Source organism: Lampris incognitus, chromosome 19 (genome assembly GCF_029633865.1).
Source record: "Lampris incognitus isolate fLamInc1 chromosome 19, fLamInc1.hap2, whole genome shotgun sequence".
Lineage (NCBI taxonomy): Eukaryota > Metazoa > Chordata > Actinopteri > Lampriformes > Lampridae > Lampris > Lampris incognitus.
Genome location: NC_079229.1, coordinates 9,807,992 through 9,829,643, shown reverse-complemented (window position 1 = coordinate 9,829,643; position 21,652 = coordinate 9,807,992). Strand labels below are relative to the sequence as shown.

The 21,652-nt window shown below is 47.2% G+C and overlaps 1 protein-coding gene across 1 annotated transcript in view; it reads left to right on the top strand.

The window, feature by feature from the left end:
• Positions 1–21,652, top strand: part of LOC130130154 (sodium/hydrogen exchanger 9-like) — a 162,885-nt gene that overhangs the window by 75,323 nt on the left and 65,910 nt on the right. Inside the window, exon 12 of the mRNA XM_056299891.1 lies at positions 4,329–4,482. Within this exon, the coding sequence (XP_056155866.1) occupies positions 4,329–4,482 (154 nt within the window). The remainder of the gene's footprint in view (positions 1–4,328; positions 4,483–21,652) is intronic.

The following is a 21,652-nucleotide window of genomic DNA, read 5'->3' as shown; positions in this document are numbered from 1 at the left end:
AGCTGGCCGTTCACTTTGCACACAGCTAATTTACTTATGAAGGGTTTATGAAGGACTGTGTGTGCTCAGGTGTTGCGCTGTAAAACGACTGCCTGCCGAGAATTAAGTGCACTCAAAATGAAGGCCGCAGACAATCTAGTTAGCAAGCTGGTTGAAGAGTAAGCATTTCTCTGCAAGGTAATGCAGCTACACAATTTACAACTGTTGATAAATCGATACGAGTTTTACAAGTCTGAGGCCATGGTTCTCTACCGGAAAATGGTGGATTGCTGCCTCCGGGTTGGGGATGAGTTGTTGCCTCAAGTGAAGGAGTTCAAGTATCTCGGGGTCTTGTTCATGAGTGAGGGTAGGATGGAGCGGGAGATTGACAGGTTGGTGCAGCATCAGCACTAATGCGGACGTTGTACTGGACCGTTGCAGTGAAGAGGGAGCTGAACCGGAAGGCAAAGCTCTCAATTTACCAGTCAGTCTTCGTTCCAGCCCTCCCCTATGGTCATGAACATGGGGTAGTGACCGAAAGGGTGAGATCGCAGATACAAGTGGCTGACATGAGTTTCCTCCGTAGGGTGTCTCGGCTCAGCCTTAGAGATAGGGTGAGGAGCTCGGACATCCGGAGGGAGCTCGGAGTAGAGCCGCTGCTCCTTCACATCGAAAGGAGCCAGTTGAGGTGGTTCGGGCATCTGATAAGGATGCCTCCTGGGTGCATTCCTTTGGAGGTTTTCCAGGCACGTCCAACTGGGAGGAGACCCCAGGGTAGACCCAGAACTCGCTGGAGGGACAACATGTCTAATCTGCTCTGGGAACGCCTTGGGATCCCCCAGGAGGAGCTGGAGGGCGTTGCTGGGGAGAGGGACGTCTGGAGTGCCCTACGTAGCTTGCTGCCATCGTGACCCAACCCCGGAGAAGCGGCTGAAGATGAGAGAGAGATGAGAGATGATACATCGATCAATGTCAGACCTTTATTTACAAAAAATAAGGGCTGGGATCACATTTAAGCAGGTACCTGCCAAAAAGTTCCTGCCTCATATTCTCAGAATTTCAAAGCCTAACAATAAAGAATTCTTCAGGACTTCAGGTGGAGGCGATCAGATGTAAGTGTTATAGAGTTGATCAGTGTAAGACTTCCATTTCCAAAGATGTGGGGCAGTCAGGTCTTCAAGTTCTTACCAATAATTGTCATCAAAGTTACATTTGCACAAATGTCTGTCCCAAATTTATTTAACATTCTCTTATTACAGAGAATATATGCAGAGGACATTCAGAACGTTTTTTTTAATTAAATATACAGTGAAAGCTTCTTTATTTATTTCAGTAATGTCTGTAAAAAGTGGAATAAAATGGCCACTTATTATCAGCTATGGCTATTTGAGAGGACAAAATGTTTATTTTCTATCTCCAACTTAAAATATTTAAACTGCGAGAACCTTTGACGGTAAAAAAAATTGCTTCTGCCTTTGATGAGCACCGTTCATGCTTATTTCAATCTAAAACTCCACCCGTTTTAAGCTGTATGGTAAGGATTATGGTAAAATAAAATATAAGGATTGTTGAGGCTTTACTTAACCCATAATGTTATGTCTTTGCATTCTTAAGAGAAAATTGAATGACAGATTTAGTTTTTTTCAGTTGTGTGTCGAGCAGTTTATACCTGTGTGTAAATTGTGTAGCTGTACACCAATCAGCCAAAACATTAAAACCACTGACAGGTAAGTGAATATCATGGATTATGTCATTACAATGGCACCTGTCAAGGGGTCGGATATATTAGGCAGCAAGTGAACAGTCAGATCTTGAAGTTGATGTGTTGGAAGCAGGAAAAATGGGCAAGCATAAGGAGCTGAGTGACTTTGACAAGAGCCAAATAGTGATGGTTAGACGACTGGATCAGAACATCTCCAAAACAGCAGGTCTTGTGGGGTGTTCCCGGTATGCATTGGTCAGTACCTACCAAAAGTGGTCCAAGGGAGGAAAACCGGTGAACTGGTGACAGGGTTATGGGCGCCCAAGGCTCATTGATGCATGTGGAGAGTGAAGGCTAGCCCGTCTGGTCTGATCCCACAGAAGAGCTACTGTAGCTCATATTGCTGAAAAAGTTAATACTGGCTATGATGGACAGGTGTCACAACACCGTGCATCGCAGCTTGCTGTGTGTGGGACTGCGTAGCTGCAGACCAGTCAGAGTGCCCATGATGACCCCTGTCCACTACCGAAACCACCTACAATGGACACGAGCATCAGAACTGGACCATGCAGCAATGGAAGAAAGTGGCCTGGTCTGATGAATCACGTTTTCTCTTACATCATGTGGACAGCCAGGTGGATGGGCATCGTTTACCTGGGGAAGAGATGGCACCAGGATGCACTATGGGCAGAAGGCAAGCCGGCACAGGCAGTGTGATGCTCTGGGCAATGTTCTGCTGGGAAACCTTGGGTCCTGGCATTCATGTTACTGTTACTTTGGCACGTACCACCTGCCTTAACACTGTTGCAGGCCAAGTACACCCCTTCATGGCAATGGTTTTCCCTGATGGCAGAGTCCTCTTTCAGCAAGATAATGCTCCCTGCCACATTGCAAAAATAGTTCAGGAATGGTTTGAGGAACATGACAAAGAGTTCAAGGCGTTGCCTTGGCCTCCCAGATCTCAGTCTGATCGAGCATTTGTGGGATGTGCTGAAAAAACAAGTGCAATCCATGGCGCTCCCACCTCGCGACTTACAGGTCTTAAAGGATCAGCTGCTAACGTCTTGGTGCCAGATACCAGAGGACACCTTCAGAGGTCTTGTGGAGTCCATGCCTCGATGGGTCAGAACTGTTTTGGCAGCATGTGGGGGACCTACACAATATTAGGCAGGTGGTCATAATGTTTTGGCTTATCGGTGTGTATTGTCTCGTCGACCGATGTCTTACCATGACGTCAGTTAGCTCATTAGATTGTTTGCGCCTTCAACTTTGCCCTTTTACGGCCCGAACATCAGTCCGTGACCACAAGGAAGCACTGTTGCACTGGCCAAGGCCTTGTTATTACTGCGAGGGGTAGCAACACAAAAACGAACACACTTACCCCCTTTTACCCGGGAAAAGCTCTTTAATTATTCCATTCTCTTCACTGCCTTCAGCAAATGGCATTAGCGAGGATTCTCGGAGAACATGTCCCCTGTGAAAGACGCGTTAATGTGTGTGTGCGTGCGTGTGTGTGTGCGTGTGTGTGTGTGTGTGTGTGTTTGCGTGATATTGTTTGTACACGAGTTTCCATGTTTGTGTGTGTATTATGTGAAGTCAGTTAGGCGGCCACAAAGACTTGTTTCTGCGCCTCCCTGGGGTGCTGTTATCATATTCTCCAGACTCGTTATATTAGCGTCGGAGCATTTTAATGCATCGATAATGCTAAGAACCCCGGTTTAGAAGTCCACTCTTTACTTTCCCCTCGGCGTTTCCTGTTTTTGTTACTGTATTTCAGGCGGCATGGTCAATAAAAAAAAAAAAGAAAAGAAAAGAAACTACTCTTTTTTAACATCTCATGCTAATGGGTGAAACGCCGATTGGTTCGATGCTACATTAACAGTGATGGTAGATGAGAAGTGATGTGGAATATTGAACTGGTCCTAATTGGCTTCTTCCCTGACCAACTTTACCCATCTTATGGGGCGGCACGGTGGCCCGGTGGTTGGCACTGTTGCCTCACAGCAAGAAGGCCCTGGGTTCAAACCCCAGGCCAGGTGCTTTCTGTGTGGAGTTTGCATGTTCTCCCCGTGTCTGCGTGGGTTTCCTCCGGGGGCTCCGGTTTCCTCCCACCATCAAGAAGACATGCATGTTAGGGTTCATACTCCTGTCTGTGTCCCCTGAGCAAGGCAGTGGAAAGAAGAACTGGAGTTGGTCCCCGGGCGCTGCAGCTGCCCACTGCTCCTGTACAATAGGATGGGTTACATACAGAGAACACATTTCATTGTAAGAATACAGTGTCAAATTAAGTGGCTTATCTACCAAGTTTTTTTCGTCTAAAGCCCCTGCCTTGCAGTTGTCTTTTTTGATTTTGAGATACTTTATTGATCCCCCCTGTGGGGAAACGGGGAATGCTCTGCATTTAACCAACCCATCCTATCCGTGTAGCTAGGACAACCCCGGGGTTCGAACCCGGGACCTTCTTACTGTGAGGCGACAGCACTAACCGCTGGGCCACCGTGCTGACCACTTTTTTAAAGCCCCCAACTAAAACCCTCAATTGAATTGTCATTGTCCCTTTAATTAATGTGGTAATGCACTAGTTGTTTGGAGGTATTTTGTTGGTCAGCAACTGACTGTTGTCTCATTGGAACCTCATCGTCCCCAGGTTTGAGAGGGGCTGTGGCTTTTTCCCTTGCCATCAGAGACACGTCCAAGGAGGTGAAACGAACCATCCTCACCACCACCCTCCTGGTAGTGTGCAGCACAGTCTGGCTACTAGGCGCCGCTGCTAGACCAGTACTGCGCCGACTGAACATCAGGTCAGTGCCCAACTCGTAATGTGTGTGTACGTGTCTTTCTGAGTGTTTATTATACACGTATACATATACATGTGTGTACCTATATGTATGTGTATGTATATATTTAGACCTCTATGTGTATTCTGTGCACATGCACGTGTTCACTTATATGTGTATACTTAACGCACATATGCATATGCATATATATGCGTTTGCTCATGACCATAGGTGAGGGTTGGAACGAAGATTGACTGGTAAATTGAGACCTTTGCCTTCCGGCTCAGCTCCCTCTTCACCACAACGGTCCGGTACAACATCCGCATTACTGCTGATGCTGCACCAATCCGCCTGTCAATCTCCTGCTCCATCCTACCCTCACTCGTGAATAAGACCCCGAGATACTTGAACTCCTTCACTTGAGGCAACATCTCATCCCCAACCCGGAGGGAGCAATCCATCATTTTCCAGTAGGGAACCATGGTCTCAGACTTGGAGGTGCTGACTCTCATCCCGGCCATTTTCACACTCAGCTGCAAACCGCCCCAGTGCACGCTGGAGGTCTATGAAGCCAACAGAACCACATCATCTGCAAAGAGCAGAGATGCAATTCTGAAGTTCACACAGACTCCTCACCTTGGCTGCGCCTTGAGATCCTGTCCATGAATATCACAGACAGAATTGGAGACAAGGGACAACCTTGGCAGAGTCCGACACCCACCGAAAACATGTTTGACTCTGTGCCGAGAATGCGGACTAAGCTCTCACTTTGGTTATACAAGGGCCGGATGGCTTGTAGCAACTGCCCTGGTACCCGATACTCCAGCAGTACCCCAGTACCCCCCCCCCTCAGAGTGCCCCGGTGTACACAGTCATAAGCCTTCTCCAAGTCCACAAAACACATGTAGACTGGCTGGTCAAACTGCCATGCCACCCTCAGCACTTCCGCAAGGGTAAAGAGTTGGTCCGCTGTTCCACAGCCAGGTTCCGCATTGGCTTTTTCCCTTGCCCTTCCGCACAGTTCCGCATTGTTCCTCCTGGATCCGAGGTTCGACAATCGGTTGGAGCCTCATTTCCAGCACCCTAGAGTAGACTTTCCCTAGGGAGGCTGAGCAGTGTGATGCCCCAATAATTGGAGCACACCCTGCGCCAAGCTCCCTGCTCCAAATGTCGGGGCATTGGATATCTACTCATATATTTTCGTAATGTGTGTGTGTGTGGTGTTAGTGTGTGTGTGTGTTGGTTAGTGTAGATAGCGGGACCGAAAACTAAAGCACTTATGATCCTAATTCTTTTTGGAGGTGGTAGGTATTGTCTCAGAGAGTAAGGGAAAAATCCCAGAAAATTAAAATTATGCATAATTATGCACAAATATGCAAAATATGCATTTTTCTAAAAATGGTTAAAAACCACTTTTCTCGGCATTTCAGATGATTCTGAGCATCTTTGAATTTTTCACCTATATAAAAAAAAATTTCTGGGACTTAGAAATGTTTTCGCATTATGCAAAATATATGCATTTTTGCAAAAATGCACTTATGATCCTCATTTTTTTTGGAGGTGGTAGGTATTGTTCCAGAGAGGACCAGAAAAATAGCAGAAAATTAAAATATAATTATAATAATTATGCATAATTATGCAAAATATGCATTTTCTAAAAATGGCTAAAAACCAGTTTTCTCGGCATTTCAGATGATTCTGAGCATTTGGGGGGAGGGAGTTGGAGTGGGGGGGGGGTAAACCACTTTTCTCGGCATTTCAGATGATTCTAAGCATTTGGGGGGAGGGAGTGGGAGGGGGGGTTTAGGGGCAGGGGGAACGCGGTTAGCTGGCAGGATGAAGAGGAGGGAGATTTAGACAGGTGGATAACCAAACCGCTACATTGTAGCGGGGTTCTTCTAGTAATGGATATAATGGCAATAACTGCCATTCATGTAAAACACAAATATTACAAAATTTCAGCTGGTTGATATATATCAGAAATATATGATGCGGATGATCCGCTGTGGCGACCCCTAACGGGAGCAGCCGAAAGTAGTAGTAGTAGTTGATATATATCAGAAATGAACCACCAAATCATAACCAAAAAGATATATTTGTTCAGCGTGACCCAAAACATCTCTCAGTAGCACCACAGGCAGTCAGACTTGTTCGCTATAAACCATGAAGCTCTACCCAAACAAATGAATAAATGAAAAAGGTTTGACTATTTCTGCATTCAGTTTATCCAAACTGTCCAAAAAACAACCTCCCAGCAGTTCTGTTTCAATCTCAAGGCAAACAAAAAGCAGAACAAAATATTCAATATTAGGAAAGCAGAATACAAAGTAAGGATGAGTCCCTCTGCATTAGTGTGTGAATGTATGAAAAAAATGTGTATGTGTGATTGTAGAAGGGTCCATGTATTTCTGTGTGTGTGTGTGTGTGTGTGTGTGTGTGTGTGTGTGTGTGTGTGTGTGTGTGTGTGTGTGTGTGTGTGTGTGCGCCTTTTTCGGGTAGTGTGTGTCTTCCTCAAGCTCCGGTCCTCTACCAGAGGCCTGGGAGTTTGAGGGTTCTGTGCAGTATCTTAGCTGTTCCTAGGACTGCAGAGACCTCAGATGTTGTTCCTGGAACCTGCCAGAGCCACTCTCCCAGTTTGGGGGTCACAGCCCCTAGTGCTCCTGTTACCACTGGGCCTACTGTGGATTTCACCTTCCACATCCGATCTAGTTTTTCCCTCAGCCCTTGGTATTTCTCTAGCTTCTCATGCTCTTTCTTCCTGATGTTAGCCTCGCTCGGGATTGCTACATCGATCACTACTGCTGTCTTCTGTTCCTTGTCGACCACCACAATGCCTGACTGGTTAGCCAGCACCTGCTTGTCAGTCTGAAACTTGAAGTCCCACAGGATCCTTAGCTTTGCCATTTTCAACCACCTTTGGCGGTGTCTCTCGTTTAGACTTGTGGACTTCCAGTCTGTATTCAGTACAGATTTTCCTGTACACTATCCCAGGCACTTGGTTTTGCCTTTCAGTGTACGCGTTCCCAGCTAGCATCTTACACCCTGCTACTAAGTGCTGGACTGTCTCAGGGGCGTCTTTGCACAGCCTGCATCTTGGGTCTTGTCTGGTGTTTTAGACCCCTGCCTCAACCGACCTTGTCCTGAGTGCCTGTTCTTGTGCTGCTATGGGCACTGACATAAATATAAATTAACAATAGCCATGGAGATCATTTTCTTTTCTATTTTGATATACTTTACTAATTCCCCGTGGGGAAATTCCTCGCTGCATTTACCCCATCCTAGCTGTGTAGCTAGGAACAGTGGGCAGCCGCCGTGCAGCACCCGGGGGCCAACTCCAGTTCTTCTTTCCATTGCCTCGGTCAGGGGCACAGACAGGAGTGTTAACCCTAACATGCATGCCTTTTTGACGTGGGGGGAACCGGAGCACCCGGAGAAAACCCACCACCGACACGGGGAGAACATGCAAACGCCACACAGAGGACGACCTGGGATGACCCCCGAGGTTGGACAACCCCGGGGTTCAAACCCAGGACCCTCTTGCTGTGAGGCGACAGCGCTAACCACTGGGCCACCGTGCCGCCTCATAATAAATGTTCAGTCTCCTATAAAACGTACCTTTCCAAATGGAAAATGGTGGCGTGACTAATTTGTGTGAAGGAGAATAGATGTTGAGTCATTGCAGGCTGTTGCAGGCTGTTTGCAGGCTGTTTGCAGGCTGTTTGCAGGCTGTTGCAGGTGGGGAGACACGCAGATGCTCTGCTCCACTAAAACGCTACTCTGCTACAAAGTGGATTACTAGTAGTTAGGTGGATTATGGGGGTGAGGGTTCACAGAGTTCGACGCAACTCCGTCTTACAAAGTAGAAATGCGGGTCCATCAGGAGAGCTCACGGTGCCTTCAGACAGGGGGCGTGCACGCACCAACACACACACACACACACACACACACACACACAGCCTAATTAGACGCTTGTATTACGAATGCAGCTCGCTTATTATGCAGTCGCTCTTTATAAACCCTCTCCTCTGCATGTCTGAGCGTCCACACACAGCCCCCCCCCCCCCCCACAAGCACTTAGCTATACTCTGTGTGAGCTGGTCCTGGCCTCCATTAGAGACTCCACAGCTGTTGCACAGGACAAAACGGGTCCGCGGGTCCCTGGGACAGTATTACAGAATAGATGGCATTAAAATGCAGGCTCCCTCGCTGCACGTGCACACATGTACAAACGCCGGGACATCAACACATAAACACACACACACGTGCACGCACAAGCCCAGACGTACCCTTATGTGAACATGTACAGACTATTCCCTTACACACGCACACACACAAACACACACCGTTACATAGGCAGACCCACATACACATGCACTTGCTACAGAACAAACGTGTACACATGTACACCATCCCCAACACACACATACACACACACACACAGACAACACTCAGAAGGCGCACAGAAGAGGTGTGAAGGACGTTGGCCTGTAATTTGATATGTATATTGTCAGACTAATCTACGGCCCTGAACACACATAATTGCCACACCATAATTGACTCCCACTGTCTGTCTAGCAGTGCTGTGATTCTCTAGTGGCTCTGCGCCTGCATGTGTGGGTGTGTGTGTGTGTGTGTGTGTGGTACAATTAGCTATTCTGTATTTCAAAATATACTTGAAGTGTAAAAATTAAAAAGTACATTTAGAAGTACATGTGACGGGTGTCTGGGTAGCGACGCAGTCTATTCCGTTTCCTACCAACACAGGGCTCGCCAGTTCGAATCCCCGTGTTGCCTCCGGCTTGCTCAGGCATCCCTACAGACACAATTGGCTGTGTCTGCGGGTAGGAAGCCAGATGTGGGTATGTGTCCTGGTCGCTGCACTAGCGCCTCCTCTTGTCAGTCGGGGCGCCTTTTCCGGGGGGGGGGGGGATAGCGTGATCCCCCACGCACTACATCCCCCTGGCGAAACTCCTCAGTCAGGTGAAAAGAAGCGGCTGGCGACTCCACATGTGTTGGAGGAGGCATGTGGTAGTCTGCAGCCCTCCTCGGATCGGCAGAGGGGGTGGAGCAGTGACCGCGACGGCTCCGAAGAGTGGGGTTAATTGGCCGGATACAATTAGGGAGAGGGGGAAAAAAAGGGAGGGGGGAGTACATGTGACTTCAATATAAATGTTTTCTGGTTTTCTTTGTTACCCGGGTGGGTGAGTGGCATAGTTGGGCTCATGCTGATGACCTTATGATGTTGATAGGTGTCAGGTTTAGAAAGGGAAAAAAACATTGTGACGCTTTTGTCAAGGAAAACCTTGTATTAGCCCTGTGACGGACTGGCAACCTGTCCAGGGTGTCTCCCCGCCTGCCGCCCAATGACTGCTGGGATAGGCTGCAGCATCCCCGCGAGCCTGAGAGCAGGATTAGCAGTCTGGATGATGGATGGATGGATGGATGGATGAAACCTTGTCTTACCAGACTGTGTGTGGTGGTGGCCCGATGGAAGAGACTCGCTTCGATAAGCACTGCAGCGATGCATCGTTTGAACGCAGTTCATTCAAGTCAAAATGTGTATCTCTGAACTGCATCTGAAGCCAACCCTTAAAACAACTCATCCGCTGATCTGGGAGAAGTCCCAGGCTGGTGCCGCCTTCTCTCAGATGGAGGAGGCCGGGTCAAAAAAAGGTGGTTGCCGTTCGTTTGAGCTGTCACAGCCGTGTTAGCTTAATTTCGCTGATCTGCTGCCTTGGCGAGGATCCCACTCCGCAGGTCGGAGTCTTTTGTTCTTTCGTTTCTCGACTCTAGACGGTCACCAAAAACTGAACAAATCAGACATGGTGGGGATGAATCTGCAGAGTGCTGCATCTCGCGAGGAGGGACGCTTCCTTTAAGCGAAGACCTGTGCTGCATGCATGTGTTGGTGTGTGTCTGCATGCATACATGCACATGAAGTAGTCTGCATGCACGTTGTGTTTGTGAGTCGGTGTACTCTGAATAATGCACCGTGCACATCTCTTCACACTGCTGTCCTGTTCCCATGGTGCATCTGCCTCTGTGGGTTGTAGTTCAGCCTCTTGAGAACCGACCCCCGAGGGCTGCCAGGGGTTTTTTTTTCTTTCTTTCTTTTGCTGTGGGTTTTTTTTTAATCGAAAATAGCAGTCCCCCCCCCCCCCCAGCCGTTGGTATGAAGTGAAGGGACAGGCAGCAAGGCTGAGAGACATCATCACGGTAAATAATACATTACACAGGGAGCTGTTCTCTCGCTACCTGCAGCACATTTAGCTCCCGTTCCCAAGCTGAAATGGTTTGGAGGACAGCCTTTGAAAGACGTTTGCAGTGTGAAATTCTTATTCTGTTTTTATTTTTTCTAATTCTGTGTTTGTGGGGGGGGGGGGGGGGGTTTCTCTCTCTCCGTCTTCTCAACCCGGGCTACCTCAAGAGACTTCTGGTTTGCGGGCATCAGCTAAAAGGAAAAGCTGCAGTAAAACGTCTTTATATCCAGTCCATTACCTGCGTTAGGGAACGTTAATATTACACTTGTTATGATCAGTAGAAGAAGAAGAGCGAGAAGGTGCTGGGTTCGAGCCTTAGGGTAGTCCAACCTTGGGGGTCGGCCCGGGTCGTCCTCTGTGTGGAGTTTGCATGTTCTCCCCGTGTCTGCGTGGGTTTCCTCCGGGAGCTCCGGTTTCCTCCCACAGTCCAAAGACATGCGGGTCGGGTAACTCGGCCGTACTAAATTGTCCCTAGGTGTGAATATGTGTGTGTGTGTGTGTGTGTGGGGGGGGGGCTGTGATGGCCTGGCAGCCTGTCCAGGGTGTCTCCTCGCCTGATGCCCAATGACTGCTGGGATAGGCTCCAGCATCCCCGTGACCCTGAGAGCAGGATAAGCGGTTTGGATGATGGATGGATGGATGATCAGTCGAGGGCAGACCCAAACACAAGACACAGACAGTGGAATTAAGTAATGAAAAGGGGGTTCATTGTAGGAATAAAGGGGCATGAGGATGGCAGAAAGAGGGGGGATGGCAGAGCTGAGCTGAGCAGGACAGAGGGATGAGCGAGTGAGTGTGGTGGAGGATAGGCAAGGAAGGCAGGGAGCCGGAGAGTAGTGATCCTGGAAGCACAAGGAGACAGGTTAAATACAGGTAACGCAAACAACGGGAGGAATAACTCTGAATATGCAGTTGCAGAGCGGCTGAGAGCGAGGGACTGCCACTGTGGCTGAAACAACGATCTGGAGATGAGTGGACGGAAACCAGAGTAGATGCAGTGATGAGTTGAGGAGTTCATGAAAGGCAGGTGTGCAGGCTGGGCAGGTAAGGTGAATGAACCGCCAGTCAGGAGGGAGCCGGAGAGTGTCTGGGAAGGAAGCCATGTGTGTGTGTGTGAGAGAGAGAGAGAGAGAGAGAGAGAGAGAGAGAGAGAGAGAGAGAGAGAGAGAGAGAGAGAGAGAGAGAGAGAGAGAGAGAGAGAGAGAGAGAGAGTATGCACATGTGTGCAGAGGAAATCTTCCCCTGTGATCTTTGACACACTGCAGACAGGAAGCAACCGACCAGGAAGTCGTCTTTTTCAGATTGACTCTCCTTCCTTTCCATGAGCCATGCCGAGAAACCAGCGGTGCTGTTTTATGTGTGCAGCCGTTCAGTGGCGGGCCGCTGCGTAAATGTGAGAGGTTGTGACCTCCAGACAGACTGGCACACAGATAACTCAACTTGAGTAAATTTCACTCTTTATTTACCACCTCCTTTTGTCTGTGCTTTGTGTTTCACATCGGCGGCTGGATAATAACACCACCGCCTGGTGTGACGCCACGGATCTGGAACAATGCAAGAGGGATGCTTTACAGCCGCGTGGGCATGCTGACACAATGTTTGCCAGTCAAGATGACTTAAAGTGCTGGCTAAAACACCAAAAAGAAAAGAAAAGAAAAGAAGTCTAACCCAGCCTCCAAGGGAGAGAGTTGTGCTCGTGGGGCGGTATTATTCCTCCATGCTGCTATCTTGATCTTGAAACTCTTGCGGTGACTCAAGCTAAGGTCACCACGGTCAGTAAGCGGCACCTAGTGTAGGTGATATAGACAATAGCTCCGAGCGGCTACTTGCTAGGCGGTGGGACCAGCACGCTCTGCATGATGCATCACATTAAATGTCTTAGCCGCTGCCGCGATCGCTGCTAACACTGCCACACCGCGCCCTCCTGTTCCCGGTCAGCGCCCGCCGTCTGTAAGAATTGCTGGGCCGTGTCTCAGAAACCACCGCAACAACTGGACAGCTCATATGAAGCGGTGCTTTTCAAAGTGTGGCTTAAAACACACAACCCAGATAGCATACGGATGTGGGCCACTTCGGGCAGTGACGCGGCACTGATGGTCTTCTTCTGGTCCTGACAAAATGGATGTGAGCCTGAAGTGGCCCACATGTATAATAGCAAATATGGCCCAAATATGCCAAATCAAATGTGGGCCTTTTTTGGCAAAGATGCGGCGCTCTCGGCAACATGTGATCTGGATGTGACCCTGAAGAGGCCCGTGTGGTAAATGGTGAATATGGCCCAAATATCACAAAACAAATATGGACCACCTTTGGCAAATATGCGGCACATGCGGCATTGCTATGGCTTGGTTCTGGCCCAGATCTGGCAAGCAGGAATGGACCGCCCAAGTGCCATCATTCTGCGCCGTATGTGGGCCGGAAGAATGTGTCGGGTGCGGGACGGGTCTGGGCCACAGCAATTTTGCTGTCTGGGAAGTGGGTCGCAGCGGGGGGCCAGGGGCCCCATGGGTAAAACTTTGTATAGGATCTACACTAAAGACTTGCATACCCCGCAGAAGAAATAGGCTATTCGTACAATATGACCTTTTGTTTTATTTCCCCCCTTTTTCTCCCCAATTTTATTCGGCCAATTACCCCACTCTTCTGAGCCATCCCAGTCACTGCTCCACCACCCCCTGCCAATCCGGGGAGGGCTGCAGACTACCACATGCCTCCTCTGATACATGTGGATTCGCCAACCGCTTCTTTTCACCTGACAGTGAGGAGTTTCGCCAGGGGGATGTAGCACGTGGGAGGATCACGCTACCCCCCAAGTTCCCCCTCCCCCCTAAACAGGCGCCCCGACCAACCAGAGGAGGCGCTAGTGCAGAACCAGGACATATATACTATCCACCTCTGGCTTCCCACCCTCAGACACGGCCAATTGTGTCCGTAGGGATCCCCGACCAAGCCGGAGGTAACACAGGGATTCGAACTGGCTAGCCCCGTGTTGATAGGCAACGGAACAGACCGCCACGCCACCTGGAATAGTACCCTTTTAACTAGTCTAATAGTAAGCTGAACACTGCAAGATCTGCAGCTTCGACAAACAGACCTCAACGTTGCTGCTATAATGCGTAAACATGGCTGATGGGCAGGTCAAGTGGCGGTCGAAGGTGCCCATAACTGTCTGCCATTATCTCAACACATATTGACCACCTGCCAATTACCGCTGCGCACTCTGACGCTGGCCATCGTCTTCAGCAGGGCCTGCTGACAGGCACACTTTCACCCAGCACTTTGGTCCCCACCCTCACCCCCTTTCTGTTGTGTTTATGTTTTTATCTTTTGATCTCTTTTTTAAATGTCTCTTATCTCATCTGGCAACAACTCTTATTTAACGTCTTGTGTTGCCTTAATGTGAAAACTTGGAGTTTCCTTTGTGTATGAAACGTGCTGTGTAAATAATCTTGCCTTGTGGATATGTGGTTAACGCAGGAGGAAATGTGTGTGTTTGTGTTTGTGCGCACTGATTTGAAAATAGTTAATTTTTTAAAGATGTGTATGACTACCTATAATTTGGAGCAGGGTCGGTGCCAGGGCATATCGGACCACAAGGCATGTGAGTGTCACACGAGGGCCTGTTCAGGTGACCTCTCCTCCCTGTTGTTATTGTTGATATCATGATGTTGACTGAATGAGAAATAGGTTGTAACAGTAGTGTAAATGTACACACTGGAACTGTGCACATGTACACACCAATGCACTCAATGAACCACCATGCATGGAGTCAGTCTGCTGGTTTTCATGTCACTGAGGTGCAGACTGCAGACCGCCTCTTAAGACAATTCATTTCCGTTCAGTTTTCAGCTTTCATGTGAAGTCAAGCTCGCTGGCCAGCGAGACATGAACACAGTGCGAACCCATAATGCCAACATCGATCAAGAGGGAAGAATTCTACAAGTATTCATCCATCCATCCATTATCCAAACCACTTATCCTGCTCTCAGGGTCGGTGGATGCTGGAGCCTACCCCAGCAGTCATTGGGCGCCAGGCGGGGAGACCCCCTGGACAGGCCGCCAGGCCATCACAGGGCCATTGTAAACATATTCAGCTCAAAAAAAAAGTATGAAGTAACTGTAATCTCAATACTGACGTTTTGAAAGGTAATGTGGGCTGGTATGTAATGCCATTACGGCCTGGCCCTGTCCACAAACAAGGGTCAAGGGTCAAGAAAATGTGAGCTCTGCAAAAACTATGAGTAAAAAAAAATAAAATAAATTAAAGTACAATGTAAAACAAGGCACAATGAGAAACAGATCAAACTCAAAATGAACCAAAACAAAAGACAGGGATTGGGGATCTGCAGAAAGACTTCCTGTACAAATGTTGCATGTTCCCATCATCAACACCATCATCATCATCATCATCATCATCATCATCATCGTGTTGTGTTAACTAGCCAGTGAATAGGATGTTGAGATGCAAGTGGGCTGCTAACTAACAGCTACGTGCTAGCTAGATGTACACTGGATGGACACAAAGCTAAAGTGGAAATTCTCACACTTGAACACTGCAAAGAGATTAGCATCACTTCAGTTAGATATTAGATACTAGATATTAGATGGATGATGCTGGAAAATCCCTGTGACCCTTAGTCAGGATAAGCGGTCTGGATAATGGATGGATATTGGAGAAAAAACAGTTCTACAGTTAGCTGAAAGCCCAGTGCTTCTCGAGAGAGACCGATAGATAGACAGACAGACAGACAGACAAAGACAGAGAGACAGACAGACAAAGACAGAGAGAGACAGACAGACAGACAGAGAAAGAAAGAGGGAGACAGACAGACAGACAGACAGACAGACAGACAGACAGACAGACAAAGACAGAGAGAGACAGACAGACAGAGAAAGAAAGAGGGAGACAGACAGACAGACAGACAGACAAAGACAGAGAGAGAGACAGACAGAGACTGAGAGACACACAGACAGACAGACAGAGAAAGAAAGAGGGAGAGAGACAGACAGACAGAGCGAGAGACTACCCTTGGCTGCTCACATTTGCCACCTGGTGGTAGTTAGTGCGCACTGCAGCTCGAGGTGACTAAAGAGGCTCTCCCCAAGGCTCCTTTTCATACGGTTCAAGTGCCGCGTGGCCTTTACAGCTGCGGTAATTGCTGAAAATGAATGGAGTGACATCTGTACTCAGAAAGGCACTAGTTGTGTCGTAACTTTTAATGTGGCCCTTTTATTCTTAAAAGATTGAATGTTAGTCACATTATCCTATTCATTCGTGAACTTACTGGAGGAATATATATTTGATTTGATACAGGAGGTTTGTTTAATGGCCAGTGAGTATTAGTTAGGGGAAGGGTTAGACATGCAGTGTAATGCGGTTTGGTGTGTTTCTCCTGTTGTTTGTAAGTACTTACGATGTGATGACATAAGCCATTAAGTATGATGGTGGTTTGAGACTGACACATATTTAATGGCACATTGTTTATTTAGCTGCACTTCTTTAAAATCTTAGATCCTCTTCAAACACACTTCTGTTGATGGAGTATTTGCTACTCCTGCTACTGCTTCCTCTGCTGTTCCAGTCACCTCATGTCTGTGATTATATTTTGATATTTGTTTTGTGCAACTTGAAAGTGTGGTTTAATTGCGTGGCTGCAATAGTTTTGAGTCTCGTAGAAGGTTGGAGTCCACAAGGAAACCTCTGACTTGGTCCATTTGTGGTTGTTAAATGTTTTACTCCTAAACAGTGTTCATATTCTGAAAACATTAGAAATATTTACTTAGTTTTGTTTATTTCTATTTGTTTGCTTGACTGCTTATTTCCCCTATTTAGGGCCCCAAGCACCCCGGTGGTGCGAAGGCCCTGTTGTATTTGTAGGGATTATTATTATTATTCCATAACTTTAAAACCATTTTTGAGGTGCTGGGGTGCTCAAAAACTCACGAAAATTGGCACATGTATCGGAAGTGCGCAAAACTGATATCTGATGTGGGTCTTGGGCTTGGATGTAGCAAAATTGGCTTGATAGCGCCCCTAACAGATTTCAAAGTCAAAGCCCCCACCTTTAAAATTGAAGTAGATATACGAAATTTGGTAGGCAGATGTAGCATCTCCAGACTTGCAAAATGCCTCATGGAGCCATACTCTAAGTCAGACAGGAAGTCGGACATTTTGAACTAACTGTGCAGTTTTTGCCGTTTCCAGGTGTTGTACTTTAACAAACTCCTCCTAGAAAATTAACCAGAGTCATTTCAGATTTGGCCTCTGACACCTAAAGACCTTTGTGATGTTAAATTACGAAGCTTTTAAATTTTCGTGGAGCGCTGTTGGTGTGGCGTGCCGGTCAATTTGCGTGTTTTGCCATGAAAGAGGAAGTTGTTGTAACTCGAATGTACATTGTCCAGTCTGCCCCAAATTTCTCATGCTTGATAAGTGTCCAAGCCTGAACACATCTACATGTCAATATTGAGTCATAGTTATAGCGCCACCTACTGGAAACAGGTGCTGTATGATCTCTGCATAGCAGGTTAACCAGATCCATCTCAAATTTGGTCAGGAACATCTGAAGACCTTCACAATATCAAAGTGCCAAGCGCTTGAGTTTCCATGAAACGCTGTTGCCGTTGTGATGTGGAACATTTGCATGTTTCCCCATGAAAGAGGACGCTGTTGTAGCTTGACTTTACATTGTCCATTCTGGCCCAAATTTCACATGCTGGATTAGAGTCCAGGCCTGAAGACATCTACATGCCTGTATTGAGTCATAGTCATAGCGCCACCTCTGACAACAGGTTGTCAGCCCTATGGGCATCCTGGGTAGCACTGTTGCCTCACAGCATGAAGGTCCTGGGTTCAAACCCCAGGCCATCCCAGATCATTTCTGTGTGGCGTTTGCATGTTCTCCCCGTGTCTGTGTGGCTTTCCTCCAGATGATCTGGCTTCCTCCCACCATCAAAAGACAAGTATTAGGGTTAATACCCCTATCTGCACCCCTGATTGAGGCATGGCAAGAAGACCTGTAGTTGGTCCCCGGGCACTGCTCGGTAGCTGCCCACTGCTCCTAGCTAGTGTGTGTTGGAATCAATTTCCCCACGGGGTTAATAAAGTACCTCTTATCTCATCTTACTTTATCGTATCTTGTGTGACAAACCATCCAATTTACATGAAATTCACATGGTGTAGTATACACATGATATACAGCAACTGACATATAATTAAAGGGTGTTATGTTGTGCCACATAGTGGACACAGGCAGGGAATTTTAACGCCTTCATGCAATGTTCAATATTTATGAAAATGCATATGCATGTCAGGCAACCTCCACTAAATGTATTGCTACATTAATGACACGCTTTTGTAGCACCGCCTACTAGCAACAGGAAGTGAAGAGTGGTAGTCATAGCGCTAGCTACTGGCAACAGGAAGTCAGCCTTATGTGACAAACATTGTTTGATTTACATGAAATTTACATAGTGTGGTCTAAACATGATATACAGCAACATGACATATAATTAGAGGGTGTCCTCTAATGCCACATAGTGGACACAGGAAGTGATATGTGACTCCTTCGTGCAATGTCCCATATTCATGAAAATGCATATGCATGTCAGGCAACCACCACTAAGTGTATTGTTGTATTAATGACATGCTTGAGTAGGACCGCCTACTGGCAACAGGAAGTCAAGCCGTATGTTGCAAACTTCCTTTGATTTCCATGAAATTTAAAGTGTGATCTGCATTTGATATACAGCAACATAATGTACATTTAGTGCAGGTTTTCTAGCACCACAAAGTTGACACAGGAAGTGATAGATGTCTCCTACATGCACTGTTGAATATTGATGAAATCGTATATCTTACCTATGGCTGCCACTCTCTCTGACACGCATGATGTACGAGGGCACGTTCATTGCTGCTTGCAGCTTTAATTGTAATTATAGTTTAATATTTGGGATGTCCTACATTAAAATTGCTTGAATATGGTGAAGCTCTAGAGCAATAAATGGACATAATGCGTACAATCTAATAGCAGTGGTGTTTGTGTTGTTGCACGGGGGAAGCGTAGTGTGTGTGTGTGTGTGTGCAGTGGGTTGGGGTGCAGACTTTTTACAGATATCACACACACACCACACATGCACAGGCGTGCACTCAGACAGACATTTCAAGGAAAAATAAATCATTTTATTGCTTCTGTGCCTCAGCCCTTCTCTGTCACTGTTTTTGAGAAAGAGAAAAAGACAGATCTGCTATTGAAAGAGATGAGTAGGCACCAAAATACCAAGGCACAAGTGTCTGTCAACTTGTAATGAGGAATTCTCTTTAGAGAACGACAAAGGGATGAATGCTGGCTGGCTGGATGGATGAATAGATTGATGATTAAGGCATAAAGCAGAGAAAAAAAGCTATAGTTAATAAAGGTTAAAAACCCAGTGCTGTCACAGTCAGATTTCCAATATCAGAAACCTAGAAAACGGTGCTTTGGTACCAGACTGGTCCTCTGGCATCTGTGTTTGTGCTCTTCTTGAGTTCAGTCTCAGTTTCAAGGCACATTGCCGCTCTTACTGGAACATTTCATCACCTCGCTCCAAAATAAAACGAGTCTTTACACTAAACTGCACACAGTGGTGAAATAACATTTTACCTGTTTCGTCCAATTGAGAGTAGTTATCGATATTGCCGAGCTCGACCCACTGTGAAATTGTCAAACAGATTTTTTTTTCTGATTCCCTGTTTTCTGTTTTCTATTACGACTCTATACGTGTTCTTTTAGATGAGGACCACACTGTGGACACCTAAAACTATAGACTACATACTCGCATCAGGTTTTACCATAGTTGTAGCAGTTTGCCTTCAATGCAAGAATACAGAAAATGCAATGCTTTCCCACTGGTCACTGCAGACTTGCATATCATGTTATTTCCTTACATAAGTGATGATCCCTAGGATGTTTGTCATGCATTTTCAGGTGACATGACAGTACTTTTGTCAGGGATGTCTGTCTATAAGAACCAATGTCTTGATGAATGCTCAATAATCCAGGTGTAGAATCCTAGAAAATTTGAATCGGTTCATCTGGACACAAGGTTTAGTGGGAGAAACGTTTCATCACTCATCTAAGTGACAACATCAGTCTCAGCTGACTGCAGGTATCCCCAACCTTATAAACAGCACAGGTTCCCCCTTCCAGTGTTGGAAGATGGCGGTGCGAATTCAGGTTTGGAGTGGCCTCACCCAGTACTGGTGTGGGAAGATGGCGGCGCAGATTCACGTTTGCGGCAGCTTCACCCAGTACCGTCCATGCAGTGTCTTTGGCCACATCTGCGTTTAAGTTTTGTCTTCGTTTGATGGCTGGGAGAGCTGAAGCTGGATCAGCTGGGAGAGCTTAGTCTGCTGCGTCCTGTGAGCCCAGGGACCCAGGCCCTGCCTGGAGCTGTGGCCAAAGAGGTAACACCGAGGGTGGTCTGACAGAACGCGGAAGCAGGGCAGGCTAAGCTAACTGCTAGCCCATGCAGACCCATGCAGTTCTGATAACACCGAGGGTGGTCTGGTGGCGGCCTCAACTGGCGTTGACTGTGGTGTTTTTGGTGTCGTCATGTGGCGTGCGAGGAGGTGTGTCGAAGGTGTCTGGCTGGGAGAGCTATTGTTGATCGGCTGTGGGAGCCTGGTCTGCTGCATCCGGTGGGCTCAAGGACCACAGCCCCTGCCTGGAGCTGTGCCCAAGGGTGAAGCATCGAGGGCGGTTTGACAGGACGTGGAAGTGGGGCAGGCTAAGCTAACTGCTAGCCCATGCAGACTGGCACTTCCGACAGTCATCCAGGCTGGCGTTCGGTCCCTTGGACAGTGAGTTATAATTGTGATGTGTACTTTTCACAGAGGATTGGGGAATAACTGCAATCACAGCGTTGTGAGATGGCAACAGATGTACTCTTAGCACCCCTCCTTGGTGGGGGGAGGGGGGGTCATCACATCCAGAACAAAAACTGATCTGACTGGTTGGGGGAACATTGGCGCATTTTGGCTGCCGCTGCTCATTCGGGTCCGTTTTTTTTGTTGTTGTTTGTTTTGTTTTGAATGCTGGCTTGTCTTACAAAATACTGGGTCTAAGCTGAAATCATGGTAAACCTCAAAATGCTGTCATGGATCACACTTTCTACCATACTATCCTCCATCACCACTACTAACCAACTGAGATACTCCGCAGATGAACTACACTGACTTCGGTCACACTACAAAGCTCCGAGAGATCTTCAGTCCCATCAAGACATTCTTCGCTGATGTCCAAGGTGTATTCACCTTAGATCTCGTCATAACTCCAGTTTTGGTGGTGGCAATGCTGAGACTCGGCTCCTGGTCAGCAGGTATGAGCCATCTGAAGTGCTCTGACTGGCATGTAGACCACAGTGTGCTAACACCACTAGCTAAATCAGCTGTTTATACCCACACAACGTGTCATAAGTTTGCCCTCTACAATATCCAGTCTATCACCAACAAAGCCCCTCCGGTCAGTGACTTCATCACAGAGCACAAACTGGATTATTTATGTCTCGTTGAAACCTGGCAGTCACAGAATGACTTCCTACACGCTAAATTCAGCAACCCCACCAGTATTTGTTTACATATGCAAACCTCGGTCTTCGGGCAGAGGAGGCGGCCTCGTGCTGATCTATCACAGTAGTATAAAAATAACACCACTCTCTAACTGATCAGTCTTCCTTTGAACCGCTGGCTGTTAAGCTCTATGGACATACACCCATCATTATTGCTGCTCTGTACAGACCACCTAAGGCATCGAATATTTTTATCACTGAACTCTCGACAGTTTTAACCGCCCTTAGTGCAATGTCTCCGAATATAATCCTAGTGGGGGATTTAAATATTCATTTTGATAACACTGACAATATGTTCATTAAATATTTTAAAGCAATGTTAGATT